The sequence below is a fragment of the Numenius arquata genome, chromosome 7 (genome assembly GCF_964106895.1).
Source record: "Numenius arquata chromosome 7, bNumArq3.hap1.1, whole genome shotgun sequence".
NCBI classification, from domain to species: domain Eukaryota; kingdom Metazoa; phylum Chordata; class Aves; order Charadriiformes; family Scolopacidae; genus Numenius; species Numenius arquata.
The window spans coordinates 56,254,730-56,275,505 of record NC_133582.1 but is presented as its reverse complement, the minus strand read 5'-3'; the positions used below and the strand labels follow the sequence as shown (position 1 = coordinate 56,275,505).

Below are 20,776 nucleotides of genomic sequence, written 5' to 3'. Positions count from 1 at the left end.
CTTTTGAGTCTGCCAGGCACATAGGTTGAAATATATGAAAAAAATCCATAATACAGGAAAATTAGTCCATGTAGACATTTTTAAGAGCAAAATTTGAACATATTCAGGTTAAGCACTTGAAGACCAAAACGTATGAAGAGAATAAATGCATCTCTATGTGGGTGCATCCACGTTAGAGATATGGTTGCAATTCCTGCATAAGGGACAGAGAGCAAGCCATGTGAGTGTACTGACTGGCAAAAGATCTAGATTACCTATGTGTATTTTTTAAAACAAGAGACAATTCAACCACTGTAAGAAATTCCAGAAAAGAAGAAAAGACTCTGAAGACCTTATTTACAAATTAGATAGTCTAAGGGAGTTTCAGAGACATTCTCTCCATACAAATAGCTGCAGTAAAGACAATGGACTGGGAGACCTTATACTGGGAGACTCAAGTCAGAAATATTGCTTAAGCTACGTCAACGATTCCTGTTAGTTTAGCAGAGAGAAACAGGCAGTGTCATCTTTGTCTTTTTGAATCTCTGACTGTGCAAGAGTTTAGTCTGCCAGAAAACTAAACAAAATCTTCAGGTTAATAGAGGTTATCTGCTTGAAACTTTAATGGCCTATTCTGAACAGAAGACCAGATTAGACTGTGCTCTTTGACCTTAAGTTCTGTGAAAGGTGGAAGCATTTTCTCATTGTGGGGAGAAAAGCTTTCTAGTTCTAGAATGATTTTTGGAGACCTCAGGTGCAGTATTTTGCTTTCCTGAGATGTGGAAATGTCTCCATGGATGAGGGAACTGCCTATGTCAGAGAGAGCCAACACACAAATTGTCATACACGTTAGAAAAGGTTGATTTGCATTCTCCTACAGATGTAGCAGATGGATGGATGTAGTATTCAAGTCCTCCTGAATGAAACAAATACTGTTCATCAGTTCTCCTATGCTATTTCTCTTTTTTTTTGTTGGCTTTATGCCAATTTTCTGCTTTCTACTACATTTTAGGCTTTTTGATACTACCATGGCCAAGGAAAATTAAGAAAGACACTTTAAAATAAAAAAGATGTGGATAAAAGCGTATGTGTATAGTTATACAAATGCATATGTTATGTTGTCTGATAACTCATGCCAATGAGAGCCAGAAACTATTGCTTTGCATAACTGAAGTTACATGATTCCAGATTCTGGCAACAGACTAGTGACATGTGCTTTTGTAGATCTGCTAAATCCTGACATCATGCAAGAAGAAGTGTTTTAAGAGATTATTACAGGTAATTTTTAATATAAATTATTTTTTCCTCTGTGTAGAGTCTTAGACAGTTGGAATTTTAACGTTATTGTGAATGGCTTGGCAGGCAGAGGTACCGCAAGAGTGGGATGAAAGGAACAGTAAATGAGGAGGTGGGAATGCGGAAACAGTACAGATGTGCGCACTGTTTGCCCTTCCCTTTCCTCCTGCCATTTACTGTGTAAATGTGCTTGCCCATGCTCAAGGTTAGAGCTGGAGAAGCCATGGAGAAAGAGCAGCTCCAGGCTGTGCCTGTTCCAGCAGCTCAGCTGTTGGCTGTGCCCCGAGGACCTCGCTGCTGGGACCAGCCTGGAGCAGGGGGGGGGACCTCTTTAGTGCTGTTTGATTTCTGCACCAAACCTGTTTCTGCCCAACCTGTTTCTGCCCTGAACAATCTGGCTGTCAACACTGGGGAGTCAGTAGTTCCTTGGCAAAAGATTTTGGGGAGGCCACTTGCAGACCCTGCTCTGTTAGAGCCAATCACTATATTCCATAGGATATTGCAGAGCTCCCCATTGTAAGAATAACAGCTTGCTGTTGGTCTTTTTATAGTTAAAGTGATATGGCATTTAACAGCCCTTTAAAAAGAGCCAGACAATTAATTCTCTTAAACATCTCTTAAAGATATTTTGTATAACTTATAGAAAATATATGACCAGAAAGTATTTTATTCAAGGGTCTTTGATGTCACCTTCATAAAATGCCTCTTTACTTTTCTTACACATTTATTTTAGCTGTCCTAAAAGCCAGCCTCCCTTCCCAATGCTGCTGTGGAGGACTTGGTATACAGATTTTAAAGCAGCTTATTAGAAACATAGACCTTAATGAGAATGGATGAACGAATAAATGTTACCAGGCACCTCACTTGTGAAGAAAAACATTTTATCTGACCCAGAAGAACCATTACAGAGTTTACTGACTCCATGAAGTAACATAATGTGCTGATTTTGATTGTGCAACTGTGTCTTAAAAGGATGTGAGTGCAGAGCTACAAATTCTCATGTGAGACTGGGAGAGGCTTGAAGAAATTAGAGATGAAAAAGGGTTTATTAAGTCATTTAGTTCTTGGATCATTCCCTAAAATGTTTTTTCCACTGCTGTGTCCAGTCAAGTTTTAAACACTGCGAGAAATAGGGCTTCCACCATTTCCCAGAGGGGGAGCTTGATCCACAGTCGTCTAGATCTAACTCTTAGGACATTTTTCCTGATTAGTCAGAAAAAATTGCCACTGCTTAACAAAATATAAATTGTGCGTGGTTCTTCTGACTGCCCCCATCCTTCCCCCCGTCCCCTGCAGCTCCTTTCATCTACAGAGCACATTCTTTTTATTATTTATAATATTGCTTTCTTCTCTAGCGAAGAAGCTGGTGCCTTTTCATGTGCATGAATAGGTGGTGGATATAATAAGAATTACAACTTAACCTCTAAGAAAACTAGAATTGAATGGTATTTCCGTAACAGGTTAGCCAGTCTACTAAGAATAAGATGGTCTATTTAGATAACTTCTGTTTATCTGCAGACCTTAACAGTCAGATCCACAGTCTAAGTTTTGAGAGGTTTTGCTCCAGGTATTCGTAAGGATCAGGTCTTCCAATAGAGTCCAGGACCTTAAAAAAAGGCTCTTTTGTCTCTGCATTATCCAGTATCAACAGGAAAGATGATCTTGGGACCAGAGCTTTGTTGACAGTGCTGTTTATTATGCCCAAACCTGAACAAAATCTGCTTCATGTTGCTGTGTCTGCAAAGGCTGTGCAGCACTCACACAAGCAGAGAAGTAAATATTTTTATGACAAGCTGTAATTCCAAATACATACAAGGGACAGATCTGCTGTATAAGAAAGTGTTAGTTTTAGCTTTTCTTCCTTCTTTCCTATCTTCCTTCCTTCCTAAACTGATAGAATTTCAGAGTATTTATAGAAAGACATCCCAGATTTTTTAACACTGATTTAAGTGGGGAGAGTACAGGCTGGAGAAACAGTTAAAAACACAAACTCCACTTAAAAAAATGTAAGGAAGCAAGTGAGTCAGCATATGCAATGGCAAAAATGATCCTGGGATACCAAACATATATTACAACAATGAAAAGATATAGAAATATTTTACTAAAGCATTTAAACTTTAATTTTCTTCTTCTTCCTGGCTCTCCTCACTGTGATCATGTTCTTCCTAGCAGCATAAATCACAAGTACCAGTGGTAATGCAAAAAACATGAATCTTCATTCAGAACACATCTGCAGCTTACAGGTGTGAATAAGCTTTTGCTCTTCAAACTAGAATTTTTCTAGCCGGCTTTCTTACTTAAGAAATAAACCTTTTGGTTTGTATCTCTTATCTCCATAATGTAGAAAAGAGGCAGAATCTTTTCTTTTTCTTGTGTGTGAAACCCTGTATTAAGTTAACTCTGCTAAGACTGAAGTGAAGCATTTGTGATAAACCACACACGCATTTGTTTTTCGTATAGCATTACTTTAATAAACAAATCAGTGTCACATTCCTGCATGACGCAATTTCAACCCATTATTAATCATACTAAATGTTATTTCGGACCTTTACTTCTTTTTTTTTTCTCTCTCTCCCTAAATATTGTCAGTGGAATATTGTAGGCCTCTGCTGTTTTCTTTCAGCGAATTCGAGGTCGAAAAGCCAGTCTGGAGGAAATACAGCTGGTTCACTCTGAACATCATTCACTGCTGTATGGCACCAGCCCCCTGAACAGACAGAAGCTGGACCCCAGGAAACTCCTAGGTCTGTACAGGCCTCTATTCTACTGAGAACAGCACATTCCAGCACTGTCATTAGTCATAGCTGGTGTCAGTTTAAAATACTTGGCAAGCAGTGTGACAAAAATTCACTTTTTCCAAATGCATTGCTATGTGGAAGGAGAATGTTACAATGGGAGCCAAATATAGATTAGCGAAATGCACAGGCTGGAAAGCAGCAATAGAGGTTTCTCCTCATTCGTTTCAGAAATCATCGAAGTGTTAACCCTTTGCTGTAATTTGTTCTCTGTCGGAGGTCAATGGCAATTTGAATGCAGTTGGTCTTCTCTCTCCTTGTGTTCTTTGATTTGAAAACGGGAGTTTAAGATACACTTGCTTGTCAGATTTGCTTGTTTGCTGTTCTCATTTGCTTTATTTCAATTATTTCAGCCATGTTGAGTGCAGATACCTAAGTCTTGCTAATAAGTGAACTTTATTTTGATGTCTTCCCATTATGTAGGATATGATATCTTTCTGAATAACAGGGAAAAAAACCCCACATTAAAATATTAAATAGACATATGGATATAGAGAATAGCAGAAAACTGACAGGATTTTCACATCAAATATCTTCATGCATTGGAAATGCTCAGTGTATGCTTTTTATAATAGAAAAGTAGGGTTAAATTGAGTTCTGCCATGAGTGTAGCATGAAGCAGATCTACTTGTCAGACCTGCTACAGAGAATGTGAAAGGAAACACACAAAAAAGTGTTGCATTTTGGAAATAATTTGTGAGTGAAATCCTGCCCTTTATGTCCCAGCTGGGACACTGCTCTGGATGCAATACTCTAATTCTCAGCTGTTTTTATAACACTTATTCTAAGATGTGGAGCTTTTCCTAAATGTAATGAAACCCAACCCAAGCAAAAACAATACTAGCCATCAAAAGAAATTGCTGCCACAGTTCTAGTAATACATAGCAATTATTTTGCTTTGGAAACTAATGCTAAGAATTTCTTCTGTAAGGCAGACTGTTGCTTCAGGGAGTCATAAGAGTAGATAAGAAAAATGTCTTATGTAAGTTTGTACATCTCCTTAGCCAAAACAACATCAAAATAAAAATACTTATGGTATGATAGCTTAAATTTCCAAAGTAGGAAATACTCCTTAAAAAACAAACAAACAAAAAAAGGCGTTTCCAAGAAAAAGCTCTCAATTCCTGCAAAATGAAAATTTGGAAACATTTTGATTTGAGTTCACCAACATCGTCAAAATGTTCCATTTTGATACAGTCAAACATTTCATTAAATTTTGTTGGGTTTGATTCATTTCATTTTAATTTTTACATTATTTAAAACAACATTAATTGATATAAAATATTGTTCCTATTTTGGGTCTCAGAGTTGACCACCATGTAAGATGCAGTGTGTAGTTGCAGCTACGAGGTGAAAAAAGGAATGGACCCAGGTATCCTCACTGTGTTCCTGTCTACATATAGAGAATGTGAAAAGCTTTGTTTACGCAATCTCAGAAAACCATTTCTTTGCCCACAGTTCTTTACGTGACACTCTTTGCCTTTTTCTCTTGACACTTAGTCTAAAACATTTACTCTCTGAGTTTATATCAAGATCACACTCCTAGCATATATTCTGAGTGGATCCTTGGCTTATTGCCCTTTTCTGTCTCTGTTTCTAAGATGTTTTCTTGCTGCCTCTCACATGGCCTTTTACCAAGACAACAGTCAATGAAACACTCTTCCCACATGCTTTTGCATGCGCCTTTTTTTTTGGCTGGGAGTTGTAATCCTTGGAGCTTCCAGACTCTTGTATAAAGGAACTTAATTGTCTCTTCCATTTTTCCAAAATGCAGTGTGACTGTTCCACCTTTCATTGAGGTTGAACCTAACCAATCCTGACATTAACATCTTGGTATAGTATAGAAATTCAAAATTATGTATAGCAAAGAAGAAAAATCTAAAGGAAATGTTTCTCATCAAAAATGTCATCAATAACAACATTGTCTCATGAAACATTTCTATTTCAATAGAAGTGCATTTTTTGGCTACAGAAATTGTCCCATCAAATTATGGCTTTGCACCGTAATGAAAAGGAGGACCTACCCATTCTTTCCCTTGCTCTTCTGCTCACCTAAAAAGACAGAGGCATCATTTGTTCTCTACTTGTGCTCCAGAAAAGTGTTTGTTCCCTGTCCCTGCTCAAAAGAGTACATCTGCACTGTCTGAAAGTCTTTTTTCTTTGCTAACAAGCAGCTACTGTATCTTTCAAACAGAAGACAATCACTTGAAGTAATGAAATTTAAGTATGACTAGAGCTAGAAATGTGCAACTTGTCAATAAATGCTTATTTCAGTGTCCCTGTTCAGGGAAAAAAACTCTGTTCTGGAGGGCTGCAAAGCCAAACAGCTGTAAACTACTGAAACCAGTGAGAATCATGTACTCCATTATAGTTCACATATTCTTAATGCTTTCAAAGTATAAACTTGGCTCTATTTTCCCTGCATCAGGGCCTACGAATGCAGCTATTGCAAAGGATCACTTCAACTTCAATGCTATTGAGTAGTTAAGCTTTTGACTGATCGCATTTCAGTGCGGTGTGTTAAGCAACATGTTATGTTGCATTACATTGTCTTGACATGAAGGAAACTAACATGCAGACTACGTGTCACATCACATTAAGGTTTCATGTGACAGAATACAACCTTTGAAACCTCTTTGAATAAGCTCAAGGACAGAACAGTTATCAAGCAAGTCTTACAAATTTGTTTGCTTTTTCCCTCTCCAACCATAATTAAGAAAGTGTTTCTAAAAATCAAGTTTCCAATGATTACAAGTTTGTAAAAGTGAAAAATGTACTGTCAACACATCCCTGACCGTGAGGCAGTATTTATAGTACAACTAAAAGATGCATTCACAGAGCATCTGGGTGACTGTAATTCCAAGTTAGTGAAAAATGAACACTTAGCAGAAATGGCTTTGTTCTTGAGGGATGATGCTGAAAACAACTGGGTTCCTCAAACTGTCACAAGTGAACACAAGTTCAAATTTGTTTATTTTTTTGAAAGAGAGTTTTTGCCAATCACTTTTCCTGCTCATCAGACTCACAGTCCCCAGTTGTCAACCTCCTAAGCAGCTTCCTTGACTTCTGTAGGGGCCCTGACCGCAGTCAGTGATGGGTGCCTCAGCACCTAATTTGAATAATCAGCTTCTACCATCTTTGTGCGTTGAAATTTTAGAATACAAATCTTGGATAATTTTTCTAGCTCTATCAGTAAATTATTGTGCTGAATCTTCTCTAAAAGATCTTTTTTTCTAAAGTGATTTGCTGGTGGCTGCAAACTATGTACTGATGCGAAGCCAAAACCAATATGATTATTTAAAATTTGTCTTCTATCCTACTTGAAGTATCCCAATATTTTTTTAATTATTATTCTGGAGGTATAGTGGAAAGGTGTTACTCGAAAAATGACTTCTATTTACCAAGTTCTTCTGGGACATCACCTCCAAACATCATGGGGAATTCTCACGTTGATTCATTTTCAAGGTTTACTTTTTGCTTCTGATTTTCATTTATGACAAGGAGTGTTGTAAGCTCTTTCCTTTCTGTAGGGCTAGCTAAGGGATGGTCTCACTCTCTCTTAGTAGAACATTTCCCCACTGTTCTGTTCATGAAATCTCAATGTTTTTCTTGTTCTGCAAAGTCTGTTATCTGCTTTTTCAGACTATCATGCAATAAGAAGTGAGTATCCTGGCAAGTTTCTCAATACACAAGGCTTTGTGCTTGTTTCAGTACTACCTGTTGATTGATTTTAGTGTCCTTTCTCACCATCTGCTTTTCCGTTTTTAGTTTGTGTTTGTTGTTTTTGATAGTGTTTACCATGCACAATGTGCCCCACTGCAGGGAGATAAATGAGAATTCATCTGTTCTCTCTTATGTCCCAACTCTGCAGTGGCATTTAAGAAAAAAGGTTTAGTCATTCAATATTCTAAAAATGCCTTCTTTTATCTCAAATTACGGCTTATGTTTCTATTAATGTCTCCTGGCGCTTTAACAGCACTAATTTTTTAGTTACCTGCTCAAGACTTTTTGATCTCCCCCACAGCAAAAAGTGACAAATTGCTGTTCGCATTGGTCCCTGGATCTGCTTAGCAAGAGATCTGGAAACTCCTCCTGTACCTCTGCTCTGACGATCTCCTGCAGCCAACATTCCCTTGCATGTCTGGGGCCATGAGGACTCACAGTGTGAGAACGGTCCGCATAGCTGCTGCACCTGCATTTCCCCTGGTAGCTCCACAGGAGGTTTTGTTTGGCTTCTCTGGCACACTGTGCAAACTGATCAAAGGCCTCTGGTCGGTTTAAAACGCATCTTGGATTTTACTCAAAGCGTAAAGCACTTTCTTCATCTCAGGCCTTGCAGTCTGGTCTCTCGTACTTCAAAGATGATGGCTTATAATTGTCTTTAGGCATTTCATTGGCACCTGCTAAACATGAGTAACGGCAGCGTTCGCCCCTTCCATAACAATGGGTGGCTCCTCTAGGTAACTTGAGTGATTGACTATCTAACGTTTCCTCCAGATGGCAAAGTTACAAAGCCAGTTCTGTGATACGGCAGGGGAAAAGCCTGTGCTCTCCTCCACAGCTGCCTTAGGATCAGATTACACACTGGGATAGGAACTGCATCAAATCCTGACATCCTTACTCGATTTTCATATTTTCCTTATCGAGACAAACAGTGATTTTAATGGTAAAAAAAAAAAAAAAAAAAGAAAACGTGAATGAATAAAAAGTGACTATAAATATTAAGATAAACCCTGTCACATTATCCAATGTGCAGAGTAATCTAGAAATTAGATTTTAAAGCCTATTAAGTTTTCATTCCCTTTAGTAGAATGTATTTACAGAATAACACTGAAACAAGTAGTATTTCATTTAATGTTTTAAAAATATTAACATATTCATTGATGATATGTAAATGAAGAGAACAGCATTTTTGCATAGATAGGAAGACTGAGACTGCAATTTTCACAGGAGGAACTTTTTGGAGAGATGAAGTTAAGAGATTAGCCATCAGTTTCATTGAGCTTAATGAGGTTCCCTCTGTTGCCAGTGGAAAGAAACAGGCACTTCTCAAGTATAATTCATCCCATCAGCCATCTAGGTAGGCTAGGCAGAGGTGCCTACCTCGCTCCACTGGTGGTAGAAGAAGCTGAGATGACCAGCTTAGACAAGCTGCTTATCAGCTACAGATTCTGGGATGACTTAGTCGCCCTAGTCCAGAGTGACTTTCTGTGGAGATTCGATCATTACACTCCTTGGAAACTGCTGCTTACCAATCTTAAGATTTGTCACTGTTGCAAAAGAATTCCTTAAATGTCCCATGGCTGATTTCCTTTCTAAGTACTACTAATATTTTTTATTCTAATATATGGCATTTTCATTGTGTGATACCAAAATCTGCATTACTGTAAAGAGCAATTACTTATCCAGTATTTAAATGGCTTTTTGATAAATGATGCTTATTGTTTCTTTTTTTTTTTTAATATATAGGAAACGTGTCTCAAAAACTCTTTTCCTTGTTGCCTTGTGGGGGACTTGGGGTAAGTAGATGTTTATTTTTTCGCAAGAGGGACAGCACGCAACATGTGTATTCATTCATGAATTCTTTAGCACTGTTGCATTATCAGTTCAAGGTCTTCGGAAGCTGATAAAAAATATAGAGATGAAACTTGAGCCATTATCATCCTGTGTTTTCATAGACACACAAGACAGTACATTACAGTAAGCATATGAAACAGTTAGATAGGAGCATATTTTGTGGTGATGTGTACATTTCTTCATTGTCCCACTTCAGGTTTTTCACATGAGCTCTATTTTTGAGGAAAGTAACATGGGTACAATTGTTATAGCAGAATGAGCTTTGGAGAAGCTGTTTTGTGCACTGTTGAAAAGCAAATACAGCTTCACATTTCTGAGAAAGGAAAAAAAACAATTACCAAAGCTAACATTTAACATGAGAAGTCCTCATTAACTGTCACCTAATAAATTGGGTGTTGTTAAACTAATAAATTATTTGAGTATTTTTATGTCCTGTGTTGAAATGCATTCATTCTGAAATAAAAGCTTGTGAGTATTAGGACACAGCAGACGAAAATCTGCAGACAAAAAATCTGTTGCAACACTAGGTAAAAGAATTAATCTAAATTATTGAAAAACATGTAGGATGGAGAATTTCTGCTGGTGTTGGTATTGTGCTCCTATGAAATTCTAGTGAAGATAATACTGGGGAGAAATAATTTTTCATGTACAGAGGTTTTTCACACAAAAGTATGCTACGCTTTTGGTCCAGCTGGGTCCATTATTTTCTGATGTCAGCAATATCAAAGTGAAATGATGATATTACTAGATATTGATGGGATGGCTGGATGATGCATATATTTTTAGTTCCCTATCACTGTTTCTGAGCGTACAAGAATAAAGCCACAACTTCTGGAGGTCAACTTCAAATAAAACCTTCTAAAGTTTTATTTACTTTTATCTTTCACAGAGGATAAATTCCATACCATACTAGTCTTGTTTGTAGTAGGGTTTTTTTTATTATGAAATACCTGACAGAAGAAACACTCATTTTGTAAGGTTTTAACACATGAAAAAGAAAAATTCCATTTTAGCTTTCAGTATTTGGTAGTTTTTGAGGATTTCTGAACTATGAGTTAAGGAACAAAGAATTAGGAAGTGGGAATCATTGCAGCTCCTCTACTGTGGACTCAACATGCTGAGGATATTTGGAACATGGTGACTAGCAACTTGCTAATTTTGAAAGTTGGAGGTCATTTCTGTGTGTGGATCAGGTACCATCACAAATTGACACGTAGACATGCATGTCCACATGCACCTCTGTGCTCTACTGTGTGCATGTGTGCAGATACACACACATATATGCATACATTTCAGTATTAAAAAAGGTGATTTTTCACACTGCTGTTGCAGTTAATAAGAAGTTTAGAGAAAATGGAACAAGAGATGAATAAAGTTGAGAAAGAATGTTGTTCAGGGTTCTGAGTAAAGAGAAGCTGATGTAAAATTTCTTGACAAATCTTTTGGAGGGCTTTGGAAAGTAAATAGGACTGTGGTACACTTTGAAACTTAAAGTATACGATTTTTCTATGAAACAAGTTATTGTGGTATTAAAAAATCATGAATAGAGATGTGCTTTGAAATCCTTCTACTAATGAAATTATGTTGTCCATTCTAAAGCTAACACAAGTCAGAAATGTTCACTATAACTTCAATTTTAAGCACTTTAATTTATCTATACTTTTTTGAGTCTATTTGCTTTATTTCTTATTTATAGTAATGGAAATGGGATTAAAGAACATGTTGTAGAAATGGATCTTTCTTTTTTTTTTTCCTAGTTGGTTTGTCTTTCTACATATTATTATTGTCAGGCTTGCTGTGGGGCTCTTAAAGGAATGGGTTATGACCTTTTTCAAGGTAAATAATCAGATTAGGAGCTCTCTTTCAGTGATATTTAGCTGTCTATTGGTTAAGATGAGCTCTGGGAAAGGAAGTTGCTTCAAACTGTATGGAAAGCAATTCTTAAGTAATTTCAAAAATGATGGTGGAAATAAAGAAGCAGCCTTGCTACTTAGTAGCTTTCAACTTAAATGAGGTTTATAAAGCAGTAGTTAATGTAAAGCAGTAAGAGTAGTTTATGCAAAGATTTTAAGGAGGGATGGAAGAATTAAATTTTTTTTAATTTTTGTTCTCACTTATTTTCCTTCTCATTTATTTTCTTTCTTGCTTGCTTGCTTACTTGTTTGCTAAAGAATACAGTGAGGAAAAAAGACTTCCATTCTTGCAGGAGACTTTATGGCTGCTCCTTGAATGATGGTTTTGAGAGCTCTTTGATCCTATTGTCTTCTAACCATATGGGGACCTTGCTGGCTGTTATTATGCAGCACTTCTATTATTTAAATAGATTAGTGGCTAGACTACTCACACAGGGAATGGGAAACCTAGGCTCATTTCTCCCCACTGCCAGGCTGGATTTAATATCAGAGCCCCTGGTCTCTTAGCGGATGTTGTTACCACTGAGGAGATCATAGACTGCTTCTGGTTGGAGACCCTCACACCACTTACTGAAGCTGTGCCATTGTTGGAAAGAGCACTGGGTCAGTAAGACAGAGCATAAGTAGTATAAAGCCCATGTATCTAAGGCTCTGATCTATATATCATGCATTTATAAATGATGTGAGCCCCTGCTCCACAAACAGCTTATATATATCACATGAAAGGATCACTGGACAAAATGGAAACTGCTCTTGGAGCAAAGGCTGGAACTTCACAGGCATTGAAGAAGTGATCAACTGATGGGCTATAAAGGCTGCATCGGCATGAGTTTGGGATGGCTTGCATTGTTCACAAACAAAGGTCCGTCTATCCTCTGTTACCCTTAATTCTACTATATTATTGATTTTGTTGTTATCTCTGTTCTAAGTGCCAATAAACTGCAGCCAACATCAGGGGTCTTCTTCTTGGGCCATTACTTACAGCTACAGTAAAAGAACTTTTTTCAAGAACCTTGAAAAGCAAACAAGAGGCAGTGTCTGTAACTAATATTTTCTGATCCTGTTCCATCAAGGCTCTAAATCTTTTGCACTAGCGCAAAATGCATGTAAAGCTACTGTTTACTGATTTTGTAAACATTTTTCATCCATATGAACTTTCTTTAAAGTAGTGATAGGGACTGTTTATGTCAGGGTCATTGGTGAATTTGGCTTGATATATGTTAGGTTTCAGAAGAAATCAAACAATAAACTTTATAGTTTTATAAGAAACTCTATAAGTAATAATTAGCTCTCTTATCTAAGATCACAAAGCTATTTCATATTGACAGCTAAACTGAACAGAGCTCACAGAGAGAGGAAAAAAAAGTAGTTATCAAAATCTAAGCTCCTAAATTTGCCCAGAACAGGTCTTCTTTCAACGATGGTGAATTTTTTATCAGAGGACTATCCAGGGTCAGCAGCGTAACATCCGCTCAAGTATGGGACCTCCCTCTTGCAATAATGCTTTTTATTCTTTTTTCAATCTTAACGTTGTTCCAGAACCAACTGTTGTTAAAGAATTCTAATACCGGGGGGGATGAAATTCCTTGTCTTGGAGAGAGACTAGCAGCTCTGCGGCCAGCAGTTTTAATAACAAGAGATGGATTCTTGCAGCTGGTCAGAGGTTTGGAATGTGAAAAGTTTTCCAGAAGAGGTGGGTAGATTGCAGGTGAAGTGGCCAAATGGGGAGAATAATCACAAATTACTTTTTAGTTCTGAGGATTATCAGACCATTCCATGATTTTTCCTTCGTAAACAGCCACTAGAGCTATAACTGATCATTTGATCAACGCATCCATCTATTGCAATTCTTCCCCTTCTATTCTGCTGTGAAAATGACAGTAGGAGAAGCAGAAATCTACTTTTAATGGGAGTAAGTTTCATCTCCTTGCCTCAGTCTGTCACTAAAAATAGTGATTGTTTTCCTGCCTGTTTGACCTGCTGCTGTGTGAAGAAATCTTGAAGTCATTTCTCAGCCATATTTTTTTGTCTAGTTGATAGGCAAAAAAACCCACAAAAGCAAAGAAGAGCAGGCTTTTATGATAATGTCATCATCGGCTCCCAGCTTCAAACACTTCTGCGGCTTTTGAATTGTCATTTATAACTTGGAACTGAACCGACCCATAATTCCCTTGATGCATTTAGAGAAATTGATAACAGACTGCTTCTTTTATGGCTCAGAGGAGGCAACTCCAATCACATCACTATTGGCAGTCAATATTATTTTCTGACATGGTTGTAAAAGTATAAAGGGGCTTATGGCATTTGTTTAGATGAGGAATGGGCTCTCAAGCTGTGCTGGGGTTTATGGGTCCAGATTACTGAGAAGCAAAGGGAATATGATGTTTGCAAACAGGATATGATTTTATTTAAGTTTGGGTTTCATACGTTGTTCCCTGGGGATTGTCCTGCAGACAGAAGAGAATTTCACTTTTATCATATGAAATTGGGCAGTTATCCAATCCCCCCTGCTCTCCCCCCACCCTCAAAAGACACTGCTCCAAACCTGTAATGTGTAAAGTCAGATCTTTAAACTGCAAGAGGAGGAGCTGGGGGAGAACACCACCCTGTAAGAAATCAGACTTTTGCAGAATAAATATTGAATGAGCTGAACAGAGTGTAAAGCTATAGAATATCTATATTTTTGCAAAACTTACAAAATATTAATATTTTCTGAATGTTGAATGTCTTCCTGGCATTCCTTGCTGTGTTAGTTGGACAATACTACTTTTTGTCGCGACCACACAGGAAGAAAAGCAATAAGAGAGGCAAGATTTCATTAGTATACAACTTTAGTAAGTCATCCAGGCAAGAAATTGTTTTCTGCTGCTTCTCAGATCTTCTTCTGCTGTTTCTTCCCTTGATCTTCTCAGTCTGGGCCCAAGAAAAATTTTCAGCTTATTACACATTATTTATTATTTATTACTTCTTATTTAGCTTACACATTATGCCTCCTCATTCCTGTTATTTGTATAAGAGCTAATGGTACCAACCTGGTTCCATTACCATGGTCCAATAGTGTAAAAATTAAGAAAGTATTGGGGATGGCATTGTCTCCTTGTAGCAGATTTTAGTCTCCAGGCTGCTCCTTATATCTGTATGCAAATCTGGCTGTAAAGAAATCAGGCTGCCTATGGTTTGGGCCCTCAAATTAAACATCACCTCCACACAGGCAGCACAATCAAGTCTCCTTCCCCTATATCCCAGGCTGTACCAAAATAGGTACAGTTCTTCCACAATATCAAACAAAAATATGTCTGTTTCCTGGTTTGTGGAAAGCAATCTGTTATTCCTAGAAGTGCAGCTACTCAGGGTCTCCCATTCTGAAATCATTAATATACCATGTTGCAGATATATTCACCTATTAATTTAAACTATTTGCCTGAGTGACCTTATTAACCTACTGAAATTTGCCAGTTATAACATTTTTGGAATAGATTGCGGGAGACTTCTGGGAATAAAAGACTTGTTTACTTCCTAAGCCTCTCTGGCAGCTAGACCACCCCTAAAGAAATTATAAGATTTAATCATAAAAACCTTACAGGAACATTATACTTAAATTGATATGTTTTGCATGACTATTTAGGACTCAAAATTAAATGGTGTTGACTGTGTGATATTTTCTTCAGAAGTCATCAAAATACATGGTCAAAAAGGCCATCCTAGCACCATCCCAAGGCACAACTTAAGGCCAGTGGGAATGGGACTGGAGTGAGGGCTGGAGGTTTGTCATCCCGGAGCATTCAAGGGTCTGCAAGCTCAGCCACTTAATGCAATTCCAGACAAACCTATTTAGGTTATCCACAGGATAAGGGAATGAGGGTGTAATGTACTCCCAGCTGCTCCGGTGAATGCACTTTTATTTGGTATACCCCATCAGTTCATGAGAGCCAGCTGCTTCAGTGGACTATGTTTTATAGGAATTGACAAATTGACATTGCACATTAGTCTAGCTCTAACACATAGAGAATTGAGGCTTTCTAGGTGACAAGCTCACAGCTTCCTTGAATGGGCAAATTAAAGAAGAAATAGTGAAATGAGAGAAAAACTGCACATTTACTTGCTTTCGGTCCAGAATGACAGTTCTCTGAAGACTCGCTTGTCCACCTTCATATACCTAATTTTAGACAAATTACTGAAGCAGCCAAAGCAGGACCCTGACCACCCTTGCTTCCCTATATAACCTTTAGATGGCAAGAGTCAGTCCACCCAGGATCAGAAGAACTGACTGGAGGCACTTGATTCCCTTCATTAGCAGGGGCTTGAAGCAATTAAATTCTTACTTTTAGGCACATTCATTTTAGAAAAAAAACGTTAACAAGCCTGATAACATGAATCTAGATGATCAGAGCAGGAAATAGATATTCTTCCTTCACTGAGGTACAGAGACCTCATCTCAGGATCTGGAAAGTGCAATGGTGTCTTGTCTCTGGGCAGGGAGGGGACGCTGCATTTAGCATATAAATACCATGGCCACAAAAAATATGAAAAAGATCTCTTCACACTAAAGGGCAGATATTTTGTCCTTTTCTTGTCCATCCACCACGGAGCTTGATGTCTAGACCAGTGAGAGGTGAAACTGTTCCACTGGGAGGCATAGTTCCTTGGCTTCGCTGCAGGCAGAACAAAATGTTTTAGAATAGTCCCAGACTGCTTTAACTTGCAGCAGACAAGGATAGAAAGCTCAGAGGTGGTAATCTGCCAACTGATCAAATGCAGAGTTTGATCCCTCAGATAATTTTTTTGCCCTTTTTAACAGAGCACCTTTTTTTCCTTGGTACTAGACTAGATTCAAATTGTAAACAAAGATACAGTGCATGGAACACAATATTATAACTACCATGAAGTCAAACCTTTAAAGGTCTTACCTCATTTTGTGCATTTCATAAGAACTATTGTGTTTCCAAAGGCTAGCATTATGCAAAGAAACCTTATTTGCCAGAATACGAAACATTATATATATATATACACACATATGTTAAATGTAAATAGTGGAATAGTATCATATAAAATTTACTAATACTATTCACTCTCCTCAAACTTAATCATGCACACACACATATGGATTTGATGGGAATTCTGTAACTAAAGCAGAATTCACATTTGCACTTTAAAAACACATCATGTGTTTATTGAGAGAATTTAACCTCCAAGACGGACAGAAAAGCTCTCTGAAGACAAAATGTTCATGTGTTGTTTGTCTGAATAAACACCAGCTTCTAGCACAGCTCCATGGTCAAGATCATCTACATCCAAGAAGAAAGCTAAAATGCTATGTATTGCTAAAATGTGTTCAGCAGCAAATGATCAAATTTTTAAAAAGTAAGGCTTGATTCTGCACATAGATGTTGCATTGTCTGTAACTGTATGCATTACACCCAACACACATTGTTCTGCCTATTTGCCCATGAATGCCTGGAAACTACATGATCAAACATAAGAAGGCAGTTGCAAAAGCATTTTCACACACTAATCCATTAAATACTAAAACAAATGTCAAATTAAATTAATAGAGTACTCAGGGCTAGGTCTGAAAGTGCAGTAACATTTTTACAAGCATCTGGTGATATATGCCACATATCTGAGACTTGAATCTGGGCCTAAGTGTTTTATTTATGAGTTTTTTCTGAAAACAAGTTCTAATCCACATCTAATCCATGCTATCCTCCCTCCATTCCTCCTTCCAATGATCCACACATCGCTGTTTCACTGAGATTTTGAGATCCTTTAGGGTGTCTAATGTAAGCTTTATGAGACCCAGAGATTCTGAATGCCTGTCGTAAAACTTAGTTTAGGAAAGTAACTGAATCAAACTATTCCTTCTGAAGAAAATATTCCATTCAGGCTTCAGCTTGATTTAGCCTGATTCTTCTCTGATTCTCATTTTGAATACAAAGCTATTTGATTTTTCATACAGACTCCACATATAACTTGTTTTTTATAAACTTTCACATGAATTCCCTTTGTACAGAGGTAGGGGTGCTGCGGTTTTATCAGTGGTTGACTATCACCACCGGTAACTCTACTAGACTTTCAATTATTAATTTTTACTTAGAAGGTTTTTGCTCAGTATTTTCTGAAAATTGGCTTTGATTTATCATAGCTTTACAAATTAGATCACTATTGGCAGGTAAAATTTGAAAGATGTTAAATATTCTACATACAGAGGGTACATGTACTGTCCACATACCTTGTTCTTGCCCCAAAAGAAGCTTTTGGGGTCAGAATTAATAGTCTCTCAAATTCTTTTTAGAAGTCCGTTTCCATGAATATTATTGCTTATAAATTCTCCAAGTGGAATTACTCAAACACAAAAGAGAAGCCAATGCAGGCTCAAGTGAATTCCATGTTTTTTGTTTAAGCAATGATTTGTGAAGATCCTTTGAACTATTCATCTCTCTGGAGCCTAAAGATCACATCCCCTTCACAATTTATTTGTAAACCACACTGTTAGGCAAGAAAGTATGAAAAGCTGATATTCTGGGTACAGTCTATGGCAGGCATTTTATATTAAAGCAGCTGGAGAAGCCTTTGACAGAACAAATCTCTGATACAGCTGTAAAATAACAGTAAAAATAAAGGAAGCTCACTGTACATATTTTTCCTAAAGTAGCCCACTTCTACACCCTTCCTGTATGTGGGATTTATGGAAGAGACATCAGCCATGCAAACTTTTTCTCCTTTGTTCCTTACCAAGAGACATGCCTGACAGGCCATTCATTAGAGATCGTTCCTTGGAGATGATGTGCACACCTTCGCTTCTTTAGTCATGGTGAGATGAAACAGCAGCTGAGAAGCACGTCAAGGACCTTTTGCTTCTTAGTGGAAATCGCAGGGGTGATGAATGACCACCAGGACATCTGTAGGAGTGGGAGGTGAGAGCTATGAGCATGGCACCTGGGAAGCTGCACTGCTCACGGTCAGGAGCAAAATATTCCAAACTTATGTGCTAGTGTTTGCTGGAACCAACTGTCTCCAAGAATGACAGACTCCTTGCTGGAAGTGATAGCAAATTGCCACACACAATTTTCAGAGGTTGCAACACTTCAGGAAAATGTTTAATTTCTATTTTCATGCCAGGGAAATGAAAAAACACAGTGGTGGAAACATATTTGCTCTGGCATAAGCGGAAGAGTGTGAAACTGAAGGCTTTTAAAGCTAAAGTACAGGAATTAGCTCTGCAATACACAAGTTCTATTAAATTGCAATATCACTGAGGAGGTCTGTTCTCTCCTATATTATTTCTCACAGATTTCTTAATCAGTTTGTTTACCGCGTATAGCTACACTGTTCTTAGCTGAGTAGATTTATTTACTTCTCAGTTTTATAACCACTTATATCAAAGGGCAGTATTTTTTTATGTAGTAGTTTTTCCAGATTTGTATTGAAACGTATCCATCTGAAATACGTACTGCATTAACTTCCATCTAAGAACACCTGAGCCCAACCTCTGCTCTTTAAAGAAAGCGGAAGGGATCCTTTTAAACTACTGTAAAGGACTGCTACTCTTTAGCTTGTTGTTGTTCAGGATATTGAACACATAGAATACAATCACTGCTATCAAAGGATCATCACAAGTTAAAATTTCCATGAACAGGTAGATGACAGATTGCATTTTTGAACTATTCTCAGCGAATAAATAGAGCAACTCTGGTAGGGACATGTGGTAACTCTAGGAGGACTGTTTTTGATTTTTGTGATGGCAACAGTTGTGCAGAGAATGCAGAGCAGGATGAGCAAGTCAGTATATTTTAAATTCCTTTTAGGAATGAAATCAGAATTCTGCTGGGGAAGCTGGATTTACGTTAAATAGCAAATTATGTGTATGTGTGTGTAAGAGAGAGAGAAAGAGTGTCAAGCTCTATGATGCTTTGTCAGAATCCACCCCAAAGTAGTAGCTTGGGCTGTCTTTTACATTGCCATATAGTTATCAGTGGATATGTATTTACAGCCACTTCAGAGTTTGCAATAATTATTTCAGAAAGAGAAATAACTCACACAGATGAATACACCCTTCAGGGTGTGAAAAATGGAACGCTGTGTCAGACTGTGATGAGCATCTCTGGTCAGTAGAACTTGGATCCAGTGACCATTAGGCAGATCCCAGGAGGTTTCCGGAGGAAGGAGGACTGAAACAGAGGATGAGTGAAGAGGTTCTCTAGCAGGGAAAGGGACAGGTAAAACAAAAGGCAGTCATAAATATCTTTTAAAAATTCTTTATCATTATTATTCATGCCACTTTTTTGCCTCTCTGAGATAGGTTCCAAATAAATGTAAATACCAGGACAAGTAACATTTCCAGTTTCAGCAACTGCAGTGATTTCAGAAAGGCCTTAAGTATACAATCTCTGTGTCAGATGTATTTCTATATCCTTCCTCTCCACCTTCACATACGTGTGCCACAACCTGAGCACAGCATAAGGAGTTGGTAACTTTCAAACTTTAGAGTCCGTCTTCCTTAATATGAAATATTCCAATTGTGAGGGGGGAAGCTTTCTAGCTGCTGAAACATCTCTGCTGCGAGATTTCTCATTTCTTAGCTTGTTTTCAATATGCTTAAAGTCTTCATTGTGAAAATCAAGTTATCACATAGATATTTCTTGCAGGAAGCATTGATATCAAGTTCTTTTTGTAGCACAAAACAGGGAATTTCTGCACACAGGCCTTGAAACATTAGTTGCATTCAGTCAGGAAAAGCTACCTACATTTCTTTTCATTTCTTAAGTCATTCCCTTCCTCTTTAATGCCTCTACATCCACTTCAGGGACAGGTAGCTTAATTTCTATCATCTGTAGCTTTACAGAGTATTAGCTTTCCTACACATGCCAATGATTGAGCTATACTAGATGTACTTGAAAAAGCCTACAACCTACAGTGCTCATTCAGGAAACTCGGAGGGAAGTAAATCCATATGTGTGTTAGAAAGTCAGCGTTCAGAGAGGGCTCGTGTTTTCTGGCTCTCAGCGTTATCGTGCACAATCCTTCTTTGAAGAGCTGCAGTAGCGATAGGGTTTTCGATAACGAAATGTGGAGTATGCTCATAGTTTAACGTTGACATTTTGAAGATTTAAAAAATGTTCTTTTTAATTTGCTTAGATATTCAGAACCTTTTTCTACCTTGACAATTTTTTTGAAGGACTCCTAAATGAAAATAATATCTATAACTAAGCAGGAGAA

General features: G+C 37.7%; 1 protein-coding gene across 1 annotated transcript in view; it reads left to right on the top strand.

The window, feature by feature from the left end:
* The window catches only part of HDAC9 (histone deacetylase 9), a 230,515-nt gene that overhangs the window by 97,603 nt on the left and 112,136 nt on the right, over nucleotides 1–20,776 (top strand). Inside the window, exons 14-15 of the mRNA XM_074150909.1 lie at nucleotides 3,899–4,019; nucleotides 9,540–9,589. Coding sequence (XP_074007010.1) covers nucleotides 3,899–4,019; nucleotides 9,540–9,589 — 171 coding nt within the window. The remainder of the gene's footprint in view (nucleotides 1–3,898; nucleotides 4,020–9,539; nucleotides 9,590–20,776) is intronic.